This window comes from Delphinapterus leucas, unplaced genomic scaffold (genome assembly GCF_059928025.1).
Source record: "Delphinapterus leucas isolate spDelLeu-1000000601 "Yukka" unplaced genomic scaffold, BTC_Dleu_Yukka2 spDelLeu_asBTCV2_sq25, whole genome shotgun sequence".
Lineage (NCBI taxonomy): Eukaryota > Metazoa > Chordata > Mammalia > Artiodactyla > Monodontidae > Delphinapterus > Delphinapterus leucas.
In genome coordinates this window covers 4556992-4573053 of record NW_028322234.1, presented here as the reverse complement: position 1 = coordinate 4573053, position 16062 = coordinate 4556992, and the positions used below count along the sequence as shown (strand labels likewise).

General features: G+C 42.8%; 1 protein-coding gene across 6 annotated transcripts in view; it reads left to right on the top strand.

The window, feature by feature from the left end:
- Positions 1-11135: 11135 nt before the first annotated feature.
- NLRP3 (NLR family pyrin domain containing 3) overlaps positions 11136-16062 on the top strand; it is a 54803-nt gene continuing 49876 nt past the window's right edge. For 2 of the 6 annotated variants that reach the window (XR_002642659.3, XM_022558570.3), the window contains exons 1-2: positions 11317-13079; positions 13249-13569. Coding sequence is in view for 5 of the 6 variants with exons in the window: in XM_022558570.3 (XP_022414278.2) it covers positions 13293-13569 (277 nt within the window). In the remaining variant the exon portion in view is untranslated. Of the gene's footprint in view, positions 11282-11316; positions 13080-13248; positions 13570-16062 lie in introns of those variants that run through there. The other 4 variants (XM_022558568.2, XM_022558567.2, XM_022558569.3 and 1 more) reach the window with 4 other exon arrangements.

Genomic DNA, 16062 nt, shown 5'->3' with positions numbered 1-16062 from the left:
TTTATTTTATGGCTAATATTCCAGCGTATATATGTACCACATCTTTATCCACTCATCTGTTCATGGACACTTAGGTTGCTTCCATGCCTTGACTGTTATAAGTAGTACTGCTGTGAACATTGGGGTGCATGCATATTTTCGATTTAGAGTTTTCATCTTTTCTAAATATATGCCCAGGAGTAGGATTGCTGCTTCATACACTAACTCTATTTTTATTTATTTATTATTTATTTATTTATTTGGCTGCATTGGGTTTTCGTTGCTGCGTGTGGGCTTTCTCTAGCTGCAGTGAGCGGGGGCTACTCTTCATTGTGGTGCTCAGGCTTCTCACTGTGGTGGCTTCCCTTGTTGCAGAGCATGGGCTCTAGGCGTGTGAGCTTCAGTAGTTGCAGCATGCAGGCTCAGTAGTTGCGGCATGTGGGCCCTAGAGCGCAGGCTCAGTAGCGGTGGTGCGTGGGCTTAGTTGCTCCACGGTATGTGGGATCTTCATGGACCAGGGCTCGAGCCCATGTCCCCTGCATTGGCAGGTGGATTCTTAACCAATGCAGCACCGGGGAAGTCCTAGTTGTTTTTTTTTTAATTAATTTTTATTGGAGTATAGTTGCTTTACAATGTTGTGTTAGTTTCTACTGTACAGCAAAATGATTCAGCTATACATACACATATATTCCCTCTTTTTTGGATTTCCTTCCCATTTAGGTCACCACAGTGCATTAAGTAGAGCTCCCTGTGCTCTACAATATGTTCTCATTACCTGTCTATTTTATACATAGTATCAATAATGTATATGTGTCAATCCCAGTTTCCCAATTCCTCCCCCCGCCCTTTCCCCCTTGGTATCCATACATTTGTTCTTTATGTCTGTGTCTCTATTTCTGTTTTGCAAATAAGATCATCTATACCATTTTTCTAGATTCCATGTATATGCGTTAATATATGATATTTGTTTTTCTCTTTCTGACTTGCTTCACTCTGTATGACACTCTCTAGGTCTATCCACATCTCTACAAATGACCCCATTTCATTCCTTTTAATGGCTGAGTAATATTCCATTGTATATATGTACCACATCTTTATCCATTCATCTGTTGATGGACATTTAGGTTGCTTCCATGTCCTGGCTATTATAAATAGTACTGCTATGAACATTGGGGTGCATGTATATTTTCGATTTAGAGTTTTCATCTTTTCCAAATATATGCCCAGGAGTGGGATTGCTGGCTCATATGGTAGTTCTATTTGTAGTTTTTTAAGGAACCTCCATACTGTTCTCCAAAGTGGCTGCATCAATTTAAATTGCCACCAACAGTGTAGGAGGGTTCCCTTTTCTCCACACCCATTCTAGCATTTATTATTTCTAGGCTTTTTGATGATGGCCATTCTGACTGGCATGAGGTGATACCTCATTGTAGTTTTGATTTGCATTTTTCTAATAATTAGCCACGTTGAACATTTTTTTCATGTGCTTGTTGGCCATCTGTTGTCTTTTTTGGAGAAAAGTCTATTTAGGTCTTCTGACCAGTTTTTGATTTTTTTTTTGTTTGTTTGTTATTGAGTTGTGTGAGTTGTTTGTATATTTTGGAATTTAATCCCTTGTCAGTTGCATTGTTTGCAAATATTTTCTCCCATTCTATAGGTTGTCTTTTCATTTTGTTTATGGTTTCCTTTGCTGTGCAAAAGTTTGATTAGATCCCATGTGTTTATTTTTGCTTTTATTTCTTTTTCCTTGGGAGACTGACCTAAGAAAATATTGCTACGATGTATGTCAGAGAATGTTTTGCCTATGTTCTTTTCTAGGAGTTTTACGGTGTCATGTCTTATATTTAAGTCTTGAAGCCATTTTGAGTTTATTTTTGTGCATGGTGTGAGGGTGTGTTCTAACTTCAGTGATTTACATGCAGCTGTCCAACTTTCCCGGCACAGTTTGCAGAAGAGACTGTCTGTTTCCCATTTTATATTCTTGCCCCCTTTGTCGAGGATTAATTGACCACAGGTGTGTGGGTTTATTTCTGGACTCTCTATTCTGAGAGGACTAGGGCTTCTTAATTGTATTAGTTTTCCATGGGTGCCGTAACAGATTGCCACAAACTTATTGGTTTGAAACAATAAAAAATGATTATCTTCTACTTCTGCAGGTCTGAAGTCAAATATGGGTCTCAGGGGCTTCCTTGGTGGCGCAGTGGTTGGGAGTCCGCCTGCCGATGCGGGGGACGTGGGTTCGTGCCCCGGTCTGGGAGGATCCCGCGTGCCGCGGAGCGGCTGGGCCCGTGAGCCATGGTCGCTGGGCCTGTGCGTCCGGAGCCTGGGCTCTGCAGCGGGAGAGGCCACAACAGTGAGAGGCTCGCATACGGCAAAAAAAAAAAAAAAAAAAAAAAATGGACCTCAGGGTGTTAAAATTATGGTGTCAGCAAGGCTGCATTCCGTTCTGGAGGCTCTAGGGGAGACCCTGTTTCTTTGCCTTTTCCAGCTTCTAGAGGTCTCTTTTCCTTGAGTCCTCACATCAAATCACTCTGAACTCTTCTACCTCCCTCTTCCACTTATAAGGACCATTGTGATTATATTAGTCCTACCTGGATGATGCAGGAGACTCTCCCCAGTTTTGTCACCTCATTAGCAAACCTGATTCATGTGCTCCCTTAATTCCCTGTTGTCATGTAAGTTTATATATTCATGGTTTATGGGGACCAGCATGTAGACATGCTGGGGGGTGTGTGCACTATTGTGACTGCCCCACTGACTCCCACCTGCTTTGGAATGCTACTAACTTCCACCATGCTACTGTATTTAAGTGTTTTCCATTATCTTTTATTTGCCAGATGCCTTTTCTTCTTTTGTTTTTCCCTCCTGCATTATCTTTACATAGTTTCCATGATAGTTCCTTTAAAAAATTTGTCACTTTTCTTTGAAGTAATGGCGTTTTTCCTGGACAGCTCTTTTTGAAAAAGTAGTTGGAGGAAGAGGTAACATATATCCCCAAGGCTTCTGTGGATATAATTCAGGGGGTCTGTTAACTTGGATGGGAAAAATTTTAATCTTGATTTTCTCTAATGAAGGCAGGCAACACAGCCCAGTAGTATTCATAGATCCTATACATTTGTCACCAGTAGAAATTAAAGATATTTTCTTTTTAAAAAAATAAACTTATTTATTTATTTACTTACTTACTGGCTGCATTGGGTCTTCGTTGCTCTTCACAGGCTTTCTCTAGCTGCAGCGAGCAGGGGCTACTCTTCGCTGTAGTGCGCAGGCTTCTCTTGTAGCGGAGTATGGGCTCTAGGAGCACGGGCTTCAGTAGTTGTGGCTCATGGGCTTAGTTGCTCTGCGGCATGTGGGATCTTCCCAGACCAGGGCTTGAACCTGTGTCCCCTGCATTGGCAGGTGGATTTTTTTTTTTTTTTTTTTTTTTTTTTGCAGTACGCGGGCCTCTTACTGTTGTGGCCTCTCCCGTTAGTGGAGCACAGGCTCCGGACGTGCAGGCTCAGCGGCCATGGCTCACGGGCCCAGCTGCTCTGTGGCATGTGGGATCCTCCCGGACCGGGGCACGAGCCTGCGTCCCCTGCATCGGCAGGCAGACCCTCAACCACTGCGCCACCAGGGAAGCCCGGCAGGTGGATTTTTAACCACTGCGCTACCAGAGTAGTCCCTAAAGATATTTTGATATCACTTTACAGATATACTGAAATACCAGTTACCCTCATCATTTCTTCCAAATTATAACAGTTATTAGGCCCACTGCTAGATCTCATTAATTGAGGCATAAATATCACAAACTTAAAAAAAATATTTTGGTACCTGTATTTCAATATGTCTCCCTTTGTAATCTTCTGTGCTTTATTTTATGCATTTGAAAATATTCTGAGAGGGACCCATGCACGTCAGCAGGCTGCAGTGTGGGTCCAGCCTTCCTGCCTTTTGTCCTGTTCTTGCTGTTCCTCTCTGCTGGGTGTGGTCCCCTTTCGAAAAACAGGAAGCCCCCTTGACTCATGTCAAAACCCTGCATGTCACAGATTTTGGGTGATTTAGCTTGGACTTCTCCTTAGCTATCCAGTGTCAGAAAGGATCAGGCTCCTAGTGGTTCGCTCACAGTTTCTCCCCACACTGGTAACAGATAACCACCCCCTCTTGAAAACGTATGTCCCTGTTTCATCCCAACATCCTTCCACTACTGTGGTCCACAGGGTTCAAAGATGTTTGGTGATTTGCCCATATACCCAGGCCTTGCAATTCAAAGGAGGGTGGGGCTGGGATTGCTGTTTCCCACTAGTGTGTGTTCCCTACTCTGGAAAACCTTGGATTCTCTTTATTTTCCTGCAGATGGTCTCTCTCATTGTGTCCCTTCTCACTCCAGTCCCAGGCCCCAAGAGCATAGGGGCCCTGTCATGACTGGTGACTTCATAGAAGTGGAAGTTCTTTTTTCGTTTCTCTTTGTTGTTCTGGGTTGATTTCAGAGAAGACACAAGAGTTAGAGGTTTCTCTTCTGCTATCGTTAATAGGAAATCTTTTTAGCTTCTTTCCATAACTTTTAAAAAGTTGCTAAAGTTCATTAAAATAGAGACAATACAGAATTGCATGTAGTGGAAATGTCTCCTACTTACCACATTGTGACCTCTTTTAGGGGTGATATCAGAAGCAAAAATATGATGTGTGTCTATTTTCCAGTCTTTTCTATATATTTATATAAACATTTAAAGTATCCAGTCATCCACAATTTATATAGATGTAGCTGGTAAAGTGATATATAATTGCTTACTTTTAACTGAGTGCTAGGAGTAGCACTTGTACTACAGTTTTTCTTTACTCTCTTCTGGGTTACATGAGAGAGAGGGAAAATCAGGGGTGGAAATGTATAAAACAACTGATTTTCGTCTTTTTTACTGTAGAAAATATATATAACATGCAATTTACCATTTTACTAATTTCTAAGTGTATAGTACAGCAGTGTAATGAACATTCACATTGTTATGCACCATCCATCTCCAGAACTCTTCTTTTTTTGTTGTTTTTGGCCATGCTGTGTGGCTTGCAGGATCTTAGTTCCCTGACCAGGGATCAAACCCATGCCCCCTGCAGTGGAAGCACAAAGTCCTAACCACTGGACCGCCAGGGAATCCCAAGAACTCTTCATCTGGCAAAACTGAAACTTTGTACCCATCAAACAATGAGTCCCCATTTCCCCCTCCCCCGGGTCCCTGCCAACCACCATTCTTTCTGTTTCTGTGAATGTGACTATTCTAAGAATCTTATATAAGTGGAACAGTGTTTGTTCTTTGGTGAGTGGCGTATTTCACTTAGCGTAATGTCATCGTGGTCATGTTGTAGTATACTGAGGAACTGCTGATAATGAGGGCCGGCTCTAAGTTATAGGCAAATTTTCGACTCTGCAGAGGGTCAGCATCCCTTAACCCCTGCCAGTTGTTTAAGGGTCAACTGTACTTCTGAGTAGTAGCTTATCTGTTTTCCTCTCAAAATGTTTATCTGTTTTCCTTCTGGTTTCGAGTTTGCAGTAAAAGCTCCTAGATTTGCTTCAACTTGGAATGTGTCTTCCAGAAAAGGGAAGCACTGACGGCGGAGGGGGGGATCGTTTAAAGGTAGATGAGACAGTAAGCCATAGTTGGAGGCCCATGACAAGGGTCTCTGACCCGAATGCCGTTTATAAAAAGTAATTCTAGAGAAAAGCTTATGAACACAGAAAAAGGGAAAGCTAAATGGGAACAAAGAAACTGATTCCAAATATGGTTCATGGGATGTTTGTGTGGAGGACTTGTCTCTTAAAAAGCAGGACTTAGGGTGAGCTGTGACAAAGCGAGAGAGTGGCATGGACATATATACACTACCAAACGTAAGGTAGATAGCTAGTGGGAAGCAGCCGCATAGCACAGGGAGATCAGCTCGGTGCTTTGTGACCGCCTGGAGGGGTGGGATAGGGAGGGTGGGAGGGAGGGAGACGCAAGAGGGAGGAGATATGGGAACATATGTATATGTATAACTGATACACTTTGTTATAAAGCAGAAACTAACACACCATTGTAAAGCAATTATACCCCAATAAATCTGTTAAAAAAAAAAAAAAGCAGGACTTGACAACTTTTTTCACAATTGTCAGCCAAATCATCTTCAATCCATTACTCAGAAGGTGTAGAGGTCCAAGAATTGGGGGTCTTTGAAACACTTGGGCTCATAAGCCCATGGAAACCCATCTCAACTGGGGACGGTGACTGCCAGGACAAGGGTGTGGGAAAGAGGGAAGAGCACAGTTGCAACATAAAGTGATTATGCCAGGCTTCTCCCTACAAGAGATCCCGAAGGCTCAGTAATGCTAAATTGTAACTTTATTTTCAAAAATTGAATTTGTCTTTGTGCCAGTTCAAATTGTGCATCACTGCCCCTTCCTGCCGCATCAAGTTTCTGCCATGTGATTTGTCCAACAGTCACTTTCAGTTTAAAATGCAGTCTCTTTCTAAGAAAGCTCAGCTGCCTTGGGACTCTTTACCTCCTGTCTCTTCTCTTCTCCCTAGTAGGGGAAGGGTGTCTAGCTGCTGGGCTGATCTCTGTCCTTTCTGGGCCCCTCTGAAATCTCCCCTGGGTACCAGCATCCTTCCCAGCTGCTTCTGGCACCACATCCTCATCCCGGTCTTAGGTCCCTTGGAATTTCTGGTTGTCCCAGAATGCGTGCTCCCTCCTTGGGTCTGGGCCGGGTAGGGTTTTGTGACTATGTCACGGCCTACTCACCTGGCATCTCAGGCACCATTTCCTTGTTTTAGAAGAGAGATTTCTCTGGGAGGTGTGTACTCTCTCTGGGCTACATCTGGGACAGTGAGACATATTTTCCTCTATTCTCAGATCCCCTGCATCCACTAGTAGTTTCTGTAACTCCTCATCCTGGGGCTTGGGCTGCAGGTACGCTGTTGGGCTTTTGATCCTTACCCAGGGACTGTGTTAGTCAGGGCTCTCCAGAGAAACAGATGTATATGTGTGTGTGTGTGTGTGTGTGTGTGTGTGTACAATATACTGAATGTTTGTGTCCCTTCAAAATCCATATGTTGAGACCTAATCCCCAGTGTGATTAGTATTTAGAGGTGGAGCCTTTGGGAGGTGATTATGTCTGAGGGGGGAACCCTTATGAATGCAATTAGTGCTCTTCTTATAAAAGATCCCTGGGCTTCCCTGATGGCGCAGTGGTTGAGAGTCCGCCTGTCGATGCAGGGAACACGGGTTCGTGCCCCGGTCTGGGAGGATCCCACATGCCGCGGAGCGGCTAGGCCCTTGAGCCATGGCCGCTGAGCCTGCACGTCCGGAGCCTGTGCTCCGCAACGGGAGAGGCCGCAACAGTGAGAGGCCCGCGTACCACAAAAAAAAAAAATATCCCAGAGAGGTCCCTCACTCCTCCTGCAAAGTGAGGACAGAGTAAAAAGATGACCTTCGATGAATCAGGAAGCAGCCCTCATCACTCATTGAATCTGCTGGCACCTTGATCTTGAACTTCCCAGCCTTCATAACTATGAGAAATAAATGTTTGTTGTTGAAGTCACCCAGTTTTTTAGTATGGTATTTTTGTTATAGTAGCCTGAACACACACACTCAGACAATATATATGTACATATATATATTGTGTGTATATATATATGTATATATATCACATTTATATATATGTAACTACGTCTATATTTATATCAACATCTCTATCTATCTATCTATCTTGAGGGATTTTAAGTGTTTGGCTCACGTGATTGTGCAGGCTGGCAAGTCTGAAATCTGCAGGGCAGGAGGGGAGAAGTTGATGTTGCATTGTTGAGTCTGAAGGCAAATCGCAGGCAGAATTCCTTCTTTCTTGGGGGATCTCAGTCTTTTCTCTTAATACCTTCAACTGATTATGTGAGACCCAACCACATTATGGTGGGTAATCTGTTTTAATCAAAATCTACTGATTTAAAAGTTAATCTCATTTAAAAAATACCTTCACAACAGCATCCAGAATGGTGTTTGGCCAAATGTCTGGGTACCACGGCCTGGCCAAATTGACACATTAAATTAACCATTGCAGGGACTCTCCATTTCTCCAATTCATTCTCCTGTTGAAATGTTCATGTTCTTTGAAATTGTTCTCATATCACCTTACAATCTTCCCTGTGGTATAGCTTATGAGATAAAATTTATTTTATGAATTCATGAATGCTCATGCTATTTGGAGCTCAACGAAGAGTTTCTCTCTCAAAAAGCCTCCATTCTATCATAAAAGCCTTCCATTCAAGACCATTGTTCTACCTTGAAATTCAGAGCTGGCTGATAACTCCTTATTTTGTGGCCATGTTGCCACAGGGAAAAACTATGATGAGCAAATGGTGAGGAAATGGTAGTGGCTGACAGCTAGGGTCTTTTGTAGAACTATTTAACAATCTTCAGGACACCGATGCCCACCTGTTAGCCCAGGCACAAGTCGATAGCCATGCTACACCTGTACTGGTGATTATTAGCTCAGTGTTGACCTCAGGGAAATCAAAACTCACAGAGAAGAATAGTCAGTCACACCTCAACAATGGCATCTATGTATAAGTTGCCGTTGGATTTAAGGAACAGAGAAACCATATTAATTGGCTTAAACACCAGAGCATTTCACTGTTGGGCTGGTTGCTTCAGTGGACATGTTTCTTCCATCTCTGGCTCTGCCATCCTCAGAGTCTTTCATGTTCCCTTATAGTCATTAAATGGCCACAGCAGTTCCAGGCATCATAACCTGATGTGACCACATCTATTGGCAGCAAAGGACCAAACCTGATGGAAAGTCTTTCTTCAGAGCACAGACTGTTTTATGTGAAGTCCTGGTCTTATAACCAGAACTTACTCACCAGCCCACTCCTTAGACAATCATTATTAGGAGAGCAAGATCCAATTATTGGGTTATATAAACCCCCCTTAATTTGGAGAAAAGAATGAACTTTTCCTGAGTCCTGTAAGGAAAAAGTGAATTCTTGCACAAAATTGGGGTCCTTTTAGCAAGGAAGGAGGCAGAATAACAAGCAAAGCATGGTGATCTTTTTTCCTGATTAGTTTTTATACAAGATTAGAGTATATTTTCAAAATTCTGGAATGACATTTGAACACTGCTTTCTACCATGCATTTCCCTCTCAGGTATTGTTTGATTGATCTGCTGTCTCCCTCTCTGGCCTCAGCATCTGGATTCCTCACTGCTCCTGCATGCACCCTGGCCCTTAACAACATGCAGAGCTTTAGACTCAGGTCTTGCTATCCTGCCCTTACTTCAGTGGGAGTAGATGCCTCTCTTTCATCTCTCGGAGCATTTTGCACATAATTCTGTAAAAACGGTAGTAACAGGAGCTAACCACGGATGCCAGCTTCTTTGATTCAGGCTCTCTCCAAAGGCCTCACATCTACCCATTTGCTCAGTCCTTATGACAACCATCTCCTGTTGGTGCTATTGTCACCCCCATTTCACAGATGAGGAAACTGAGGCATGAAGTAGCATACCAGTGCCCCTCTGTTAGACTTGGATGCTTTTCCTTCTTGCTCCAAGTTTCCTGCACTCTCCTGGGGGTGCTGAGCGCTTCTCACTCACCATGCTCTATGGAATTCATGCCACTGTTGGACTGTGGTCCTGCAGCCATGGTGAGAGCTAGGAAAGTAGGTCTGGGTGTTTCTCTATCCTCCAGCTCCTCTTGGGTAAGGCAAGGTGCTTTTCAGCTTTGCGTTCATGCCTGACACACACTAGGTACTCCATAAGTGTTAGTTGAACAAGTCAGTGAGTCAGAGAGCAGAGTTTGTGCCCATCCAAAGGAATTTAAATCAGGATCTTGAAGAGATATCTGCTCCCATGTTCATTGCGGCATTATTCACAATAGCCAAGATGTGGAAACAACCTTGTCCATAATAGAAGAATGGATAAAATGTCCATAAATAGAAGAATGGATGAAGACAAACAAAGCGTCCATCAGTAGATGAATGAATAAAGAAGATGTGGTATATATGTACAATGCAATGTTATCCAGGCATGACAAAGAAAGAAATCCTACCATTTGCAACAACATGGATGGATCTTGATGACATTAATAAATAAATGAGACAGGAAAGCTAAATACTGAATGAAATCAGTGAAATAAATGAGACAGGAAATATAAATACCAAATGAAATCACTCATGTGGAATCTAAAATAGTCAAACTCATTGAAACAGAGTAGAATGACAGTTGCCAGGGGCTAGAGAGAGGAAGAAAAGGGGAAATATTAGTCAGAGGGTGGGCAGTTTCTATTATGCAAGATGAAAAAGTCCTAGAGATCTGCTGTACAGCATAGAGCCTGTAGCTAATAATACTGTATTGTGGACTTCCCTGGTGGCACAGTGGTTAAGAATCCACCTGCCAATGCAGGGGACATGGGTTCGAGCCCTGGTCCGGGAAGATCCCACACGCCGCGGAGCAACAAAGCTCGTGTACCACAACAACTGAGTCTGTGCTCTAGAGCTCAGGAGCCACAACGACTGAAGTCTGCGTGCCTAGAGCCCATGCTCCGCAACAAGAGAAGAGCACCACAGCGAAGGGTAGCCCCCGCCTTGCTGCAACTAGAGAAAGCCCGCGCTCAGCAACGAAGACCCAACACAGCCAAAGATAAATAAATAAATTTAGATATAAAAAGCTGTATTCTGTACTTAATATTTGGTAAAAGGGTAGATCTTATATCGTGCTCTCACCACACACAAAATCATAATCATAATAGGGTGGGGAGAAACTTTGGGAGGCGATAAATATGTTTATAGCCTTGATGGTGGTGATGGCTTCACAGGTATATACTTAGCCTTAATAAAGTGGTTAAAAATATAACAGTCAATTGTTATTGTACTGTCTGCAGACTGCCTCCACGTGACGGCGTGAAAGTGCATGGGATTTGCAGTCTGATGGCCAGGTTATGCTCTCAATTCTCTATGTACCAGATCCAGTGGTATTCTCCAACGTACTCCCCTCTCTGTCAACAAAACACTCACGTGGCTGCTGACAGAGTTACAGGGAACATCCACTGAGTAGCAGTTGAATTTCCTCCCATTGTCTACCCCAGTGGCCACGGAGGAGAGGCTGACATCTCTGGCTACAGCCAGTCTCAGCTTTGAGAACTTCAGTTTGGAAAATCCAGTGATGTGAGTAATCGTTAGTCTCTGCCTTTGTCTGTGATGCAAGCCTGTTCACTCCATAGTGAGACCACATCCTTCCTGCTGGGCTGTGACTGCTATAAAATTCATCTAGTTTCCTCTCCGGCTGTTCCTGAGGCTGGCGTCTGGGTGAGTCCAGCTCTGTGGAGCGGGATGGCTGAAATGGTCTTGGGAAGAATGGGGAGATTGTGTCGCGGGCCAGAACTTGACTAGAGATTTCTTTTGCCAGCCTTCAGGTCTGTCCTTCAACAATGCTTCTGGAATGTTCTTTTATGTTTATCAGTATTTGGGTGCTATGTGTGCGAGTGCGAGTGTGTGTGGGGGGACGGGGGGTGAGGACAGGAGCCGCAACCACTGCTTACACCCATGACTCCAGCAGATTTGCCAAGCATTCCCCCAGAGAGAGGATAGATGGGATGCATAAAAGCAAATGAGTATTTTAGAAACCAAGGGACAGAGAAGGTGAAGGTCAGGGTGGGGTGCGCTAGGGTTAGGGATAGGGGAGCACAGAGGAAAGGCAGAGTCCTGATGTGGATGGAAATATCAATGGAATGGGACCTGGGAGGGTCTGCAGAGCTGGTGGATCTGTCTGGAGTGCCCCCTCCCCTCCTGCCACCTGCCAGATGCATAGGGAATGGATTTGGCGTGGGGTGCATGAGGCCAGGAGTGGAGAGGCAAGAATGAAGATAGAAGGAGAGATGAACATGTTTGAGATGTCTTGAACATTAAACTGTGTTCTTTATAAATTCCATTTTGGAGAGTTCCAAAGCTTCGCAGGGCCCCTCCCTTCCTTTAACATCATTTATGTCTTTGGGCTAATGTTGTGCTTTTCCAAATTCAGTAATATGAAGGGATCAATTCCAAACAAAGCCAATGTGTTCATCCATCTAAAATCTAGGAGATGTGTATGATCAAAAGATATAGCAGCTTATTTCTAGTCTTTGTGGAACTCAAACTCTAGTTAGGAAACTGAGTTGTTGAACACTATAATGAAAGGCTCTGTGTGATAAAACCTGGGAAAATGTCTTTGCCTTTTAACCATTCATTTTTATCATCTTCGATAACTTTTCCTCCTATCTGACTGAGATACCTACTTAAGTGGTGGAAGAAACGGTCTCACGCTTTTTAAGCTGAGAAAAATGCAACGTTAGGGACATGACTCAGAAATCAATGACCCTGGTCCAAATCCTGGCTTTGTCCCTCCTGGCTGTGAAACCCTGGGCAAGTCACTTAGCCTAAGACTCAGTCTCTACTTCCGTACCATGCGACTAGGAATATAATCTTTGGGCTTTGTGCATCAGTGCAGCACCTAGCCCATGAGAAGCTCTCAATAAATGTGAGTTCTAATAATTATTATAATTGTGGGTTTTGCAAAGAGACATTAAAGAAATATATGTGTTTATTATTCTCCCTTATCACCCCAAGTTCCATCTCATTTCAGTTTTTATCAATCAGTGGACTGATAAAAGGGCTGTTGCAGACCATCCTCTCCTCTACGTGTTTTATGTTCTCTGTCCTTTTCTCTCTCTAGACATATGCTCCCTGTTATCGCCATAGTTACTCACTCCTGGCATCCTTCTTCTTTTGTCCCTTACTCATCTTTCCTTGCTTCAAAACAGAAACAAGAAACCAGTCTTTCTGTTGGAAGGAATGTAAAAAGCATATTTTCCACTCTGTCATTTTATAGAAGAGGAAACTGAAGTTGAAGCATAGTGAAGAATTTGTCCAAGGTCACACATAGCCAGTGATCAGTGGGACCAAAGTTCTCTTGGTGATACATCAAGGTGGCATCAGGAGGTGGTTTAAGATACACATTGCAATGTTAATGTGACTGTGTTTGTGGGTTTAATTTTTTCTCTCCACAGGGGCACCTTTTTTCCATGGCTCAGGACACACTCCTGGGTCAAGTCAATAGGAAAACTCTCTGGTAAGTATTTGACTCACTTTTCAAAACTAAAGATGGCAACTTGTTAGAGTCTGGTGATTTTTTTTTTTCCTTTCAATCTTCTGAGTTTTTGATAGTTTAGTTCTCTCTGAGGGTAGACTTCTTAAAAGACTTCTTATCCATATGGTGTTTTCACCACCCGATTTCCCAGTGTGGACCTATGCCCAAGGACTCTGACCAGGGCTGCAGACGAGCATGGCAAGCGTCCGCTGCAAGCTGGCTCGTTACCTGGAGGATCTGGAAGACGTAGACTTTAAGAAATTCAAGATGCACTTAGAAGACTATCCTAGTCAGAAGGGCTGCACGTCACTTCCTCGGGGTCAGACAGAGAAAGCAGATCACGTGGATCTAGCCACTCTGATGATTGATTTCAATGGAGAGGAGAAAGCATGGGCCATGGCCAAGTGGATTTTTGCTGCAATCAACAGAAGAGACCTTTACGAGAAAGTTAAGAGGGATGAGCCGGAATGGGGTGAGTGGAAGGAATACAGTGTATTTTTTTAAGTTGTAATAAAATACACATAATATAAAACTTACTGTCAACCATTTTAAAGTGTATGATTCATTGGTGTTAAGCACATTCACACTTTTGTGCAATCAATCTCCAGAAATCTTTTCATCTTGCAAAACTCTGTATCCATTAAACAACGATCCCTCATTCTACACTCCCCTCAGCCCCTGGCAACTTCTTTCTGTCTCTATGAATTTGGCTATTCCAGTACCTTTTATAAGTGGAATCATACAGTATTTGTCATTTTGTGTCTGGCTTATTTCACTCAGCATAAACATCCTCAAGCTTCACCCGTGTTGTCACATATGGCAGGATTTCGTTCCTTTTTAAGGTGGAATAATGTTTTGTGGTATGTATATACCACAGTTTGTTCATCCATTCATCCGTCAGTGGACTTTCTGGTTGCTTCTAGCTTTTGATTATTATGAATAATGTTGCTATGAACATGGCTGTACAAATCTCTTTGAGACCTTGATTTCAATTCTTTTGGGTATATGCCCAGAAGTGGAATTACTGGATTACATTACATTACATTACATTTACATTACATTACAATTACTGGTAATTCTAGTTTAATTTTTTTGAGGAATATTTTCCATAATGGCCGCATCATTTTACACTCCCACTAGCAGTGTACAATTGTTCCACTTTCTCCACATCCTTACCAACACTTATTATATATATATATTTATATTTTTTTGATAGTAGCAGTCCTAATGGGTGTGAGAGGGTATCTCATTGTGGTTTCGATTTGCATTTCCCTATTGACGAGTGACATGAGCACCTCTCATGTGCTTGTTAGTCATTTGTTTATCTTTGGAGAAATGCCTGTTCAAGTCCCTTTCCCATGTTTTAATTGGGTTGTTTGTCTTTTTTGTTGTTGACTTGTAGGAGTTCTTTATATATCCTGGATATTAACCTCTCATCAGAGATATGATTTGCAAATGTTTTCTCCCATTCTATGGGTTGCCTTTTCACTTTGTTGATGGTATCCTTTGACAAATCAAAGTTAGTATGTTTGTTTATTTGTTTTGTTTGTTTGTTTAAATTTATTTTATTTATTTATTTTTTGGCTGTGTTGGGTCTTCGTTGCGGTGCGCGGGCTTCTCACTGCGGTGGCTTCTCTTGTTGCGGAGCATAGGGTCTAGGTGCATGGGCTTCAGTAGCTGTAGCAGTTGGGCTCAGTAGTTGTGGCTCGTGGGCTCTAGAGCAGAGGCTCAGTACTTGTGGTGCATGGGCTTAGTTGCTCTGCGGCATGTGGGATCTTCCTGGACCAGGGCTCGAACCTGTGACCCCGGCATTGGCAGGCGGATTCTTAACCACTGTGCCACCAGGGAAGCCCAGTATGTTTGTTTTTTAATCACTTGTTTTATTATCTTGGCTTCATCTTCTTTTTTCTTCTCATGATAGTGCTATGAGAAGATGGAGGAAGGCAGTTTACTTTTTTCTAACTCCTTTAAAAACCTAAGTCAGGGCTCATATACCGCTAGGAATCTTCTCTGATTAGTTACACTTTATCCAAATCTCTCCTGTGCCTGAAACTTCCTCCAGGTCTCCACCTAGCTCCTCATGTGTCTGCCTGCATAGTCAACAAACTTGAATCTCTGCTTCCCATGGCTCAGGGTGTTTTTTCTTCCAACCCGGTACTGTCCATATTGGCGTGTCTAAAGTCAATTAAAATGTTATTTATACTGGCAAAAAAAAATGAATCATCAGGTCAGAAGCACGGTGAACTGGGGAAGCAATATGGGTCTAATGAGGGAGATAAAAATAATATGGGGGCATGAGAGCAAGGGCATACATCAGTGGGATGTTACAAACAAATTGCGTATAATAACACAGTTATAAATGTGTCAGTACTTAAATACTCAGTAACCTTTTTAAAGTATAATAATCATAGTGGCAGAAGCAGTTTTTGTGGATTTTATTCATTCTTCACAAGAACCCCAGGAAGCCTGGGCTTTTTCAAATGAACTTTCAGTTTTATTATACTGAGTGAAATAAGCCAGCCACAGCCCCTGGTGGTTGCCAGGGGCTGCAGGGAATAGGGAATGGAGAATTGTTGTTTAATGGGTATAGAGTTTCATTTTTACAAGATGAAAAATAATTCTGGAGATTGGTTGCACAACCATGTGAAGTGAGCCTGGAAAAGGTTTTGGTTGCCCACGACTCTGTTCTAATCAGAGCGAAGACTGGGATTCAATGCCGAGTGTGTCTTTGGTGGAAGCCTGGCCCTTAACCACTGTGCCATTTGGCTTCTACATCTGGGTTTTGGGGTGGAAGAATTATAACTAGGGTTAGAAGTTTTTTGTTTTTATGGGGGGGGTGCTGGCTAGGGTTAGGTTTTAGGTAAGAATTAAATTTTAGTCTTGGTTGGAGTTAATGTTTCGATTTTGTTTTGTGGTTTTGTGTGTGTTGGATGAACAGCATTGCCATTCAGAATAAGTAGACACC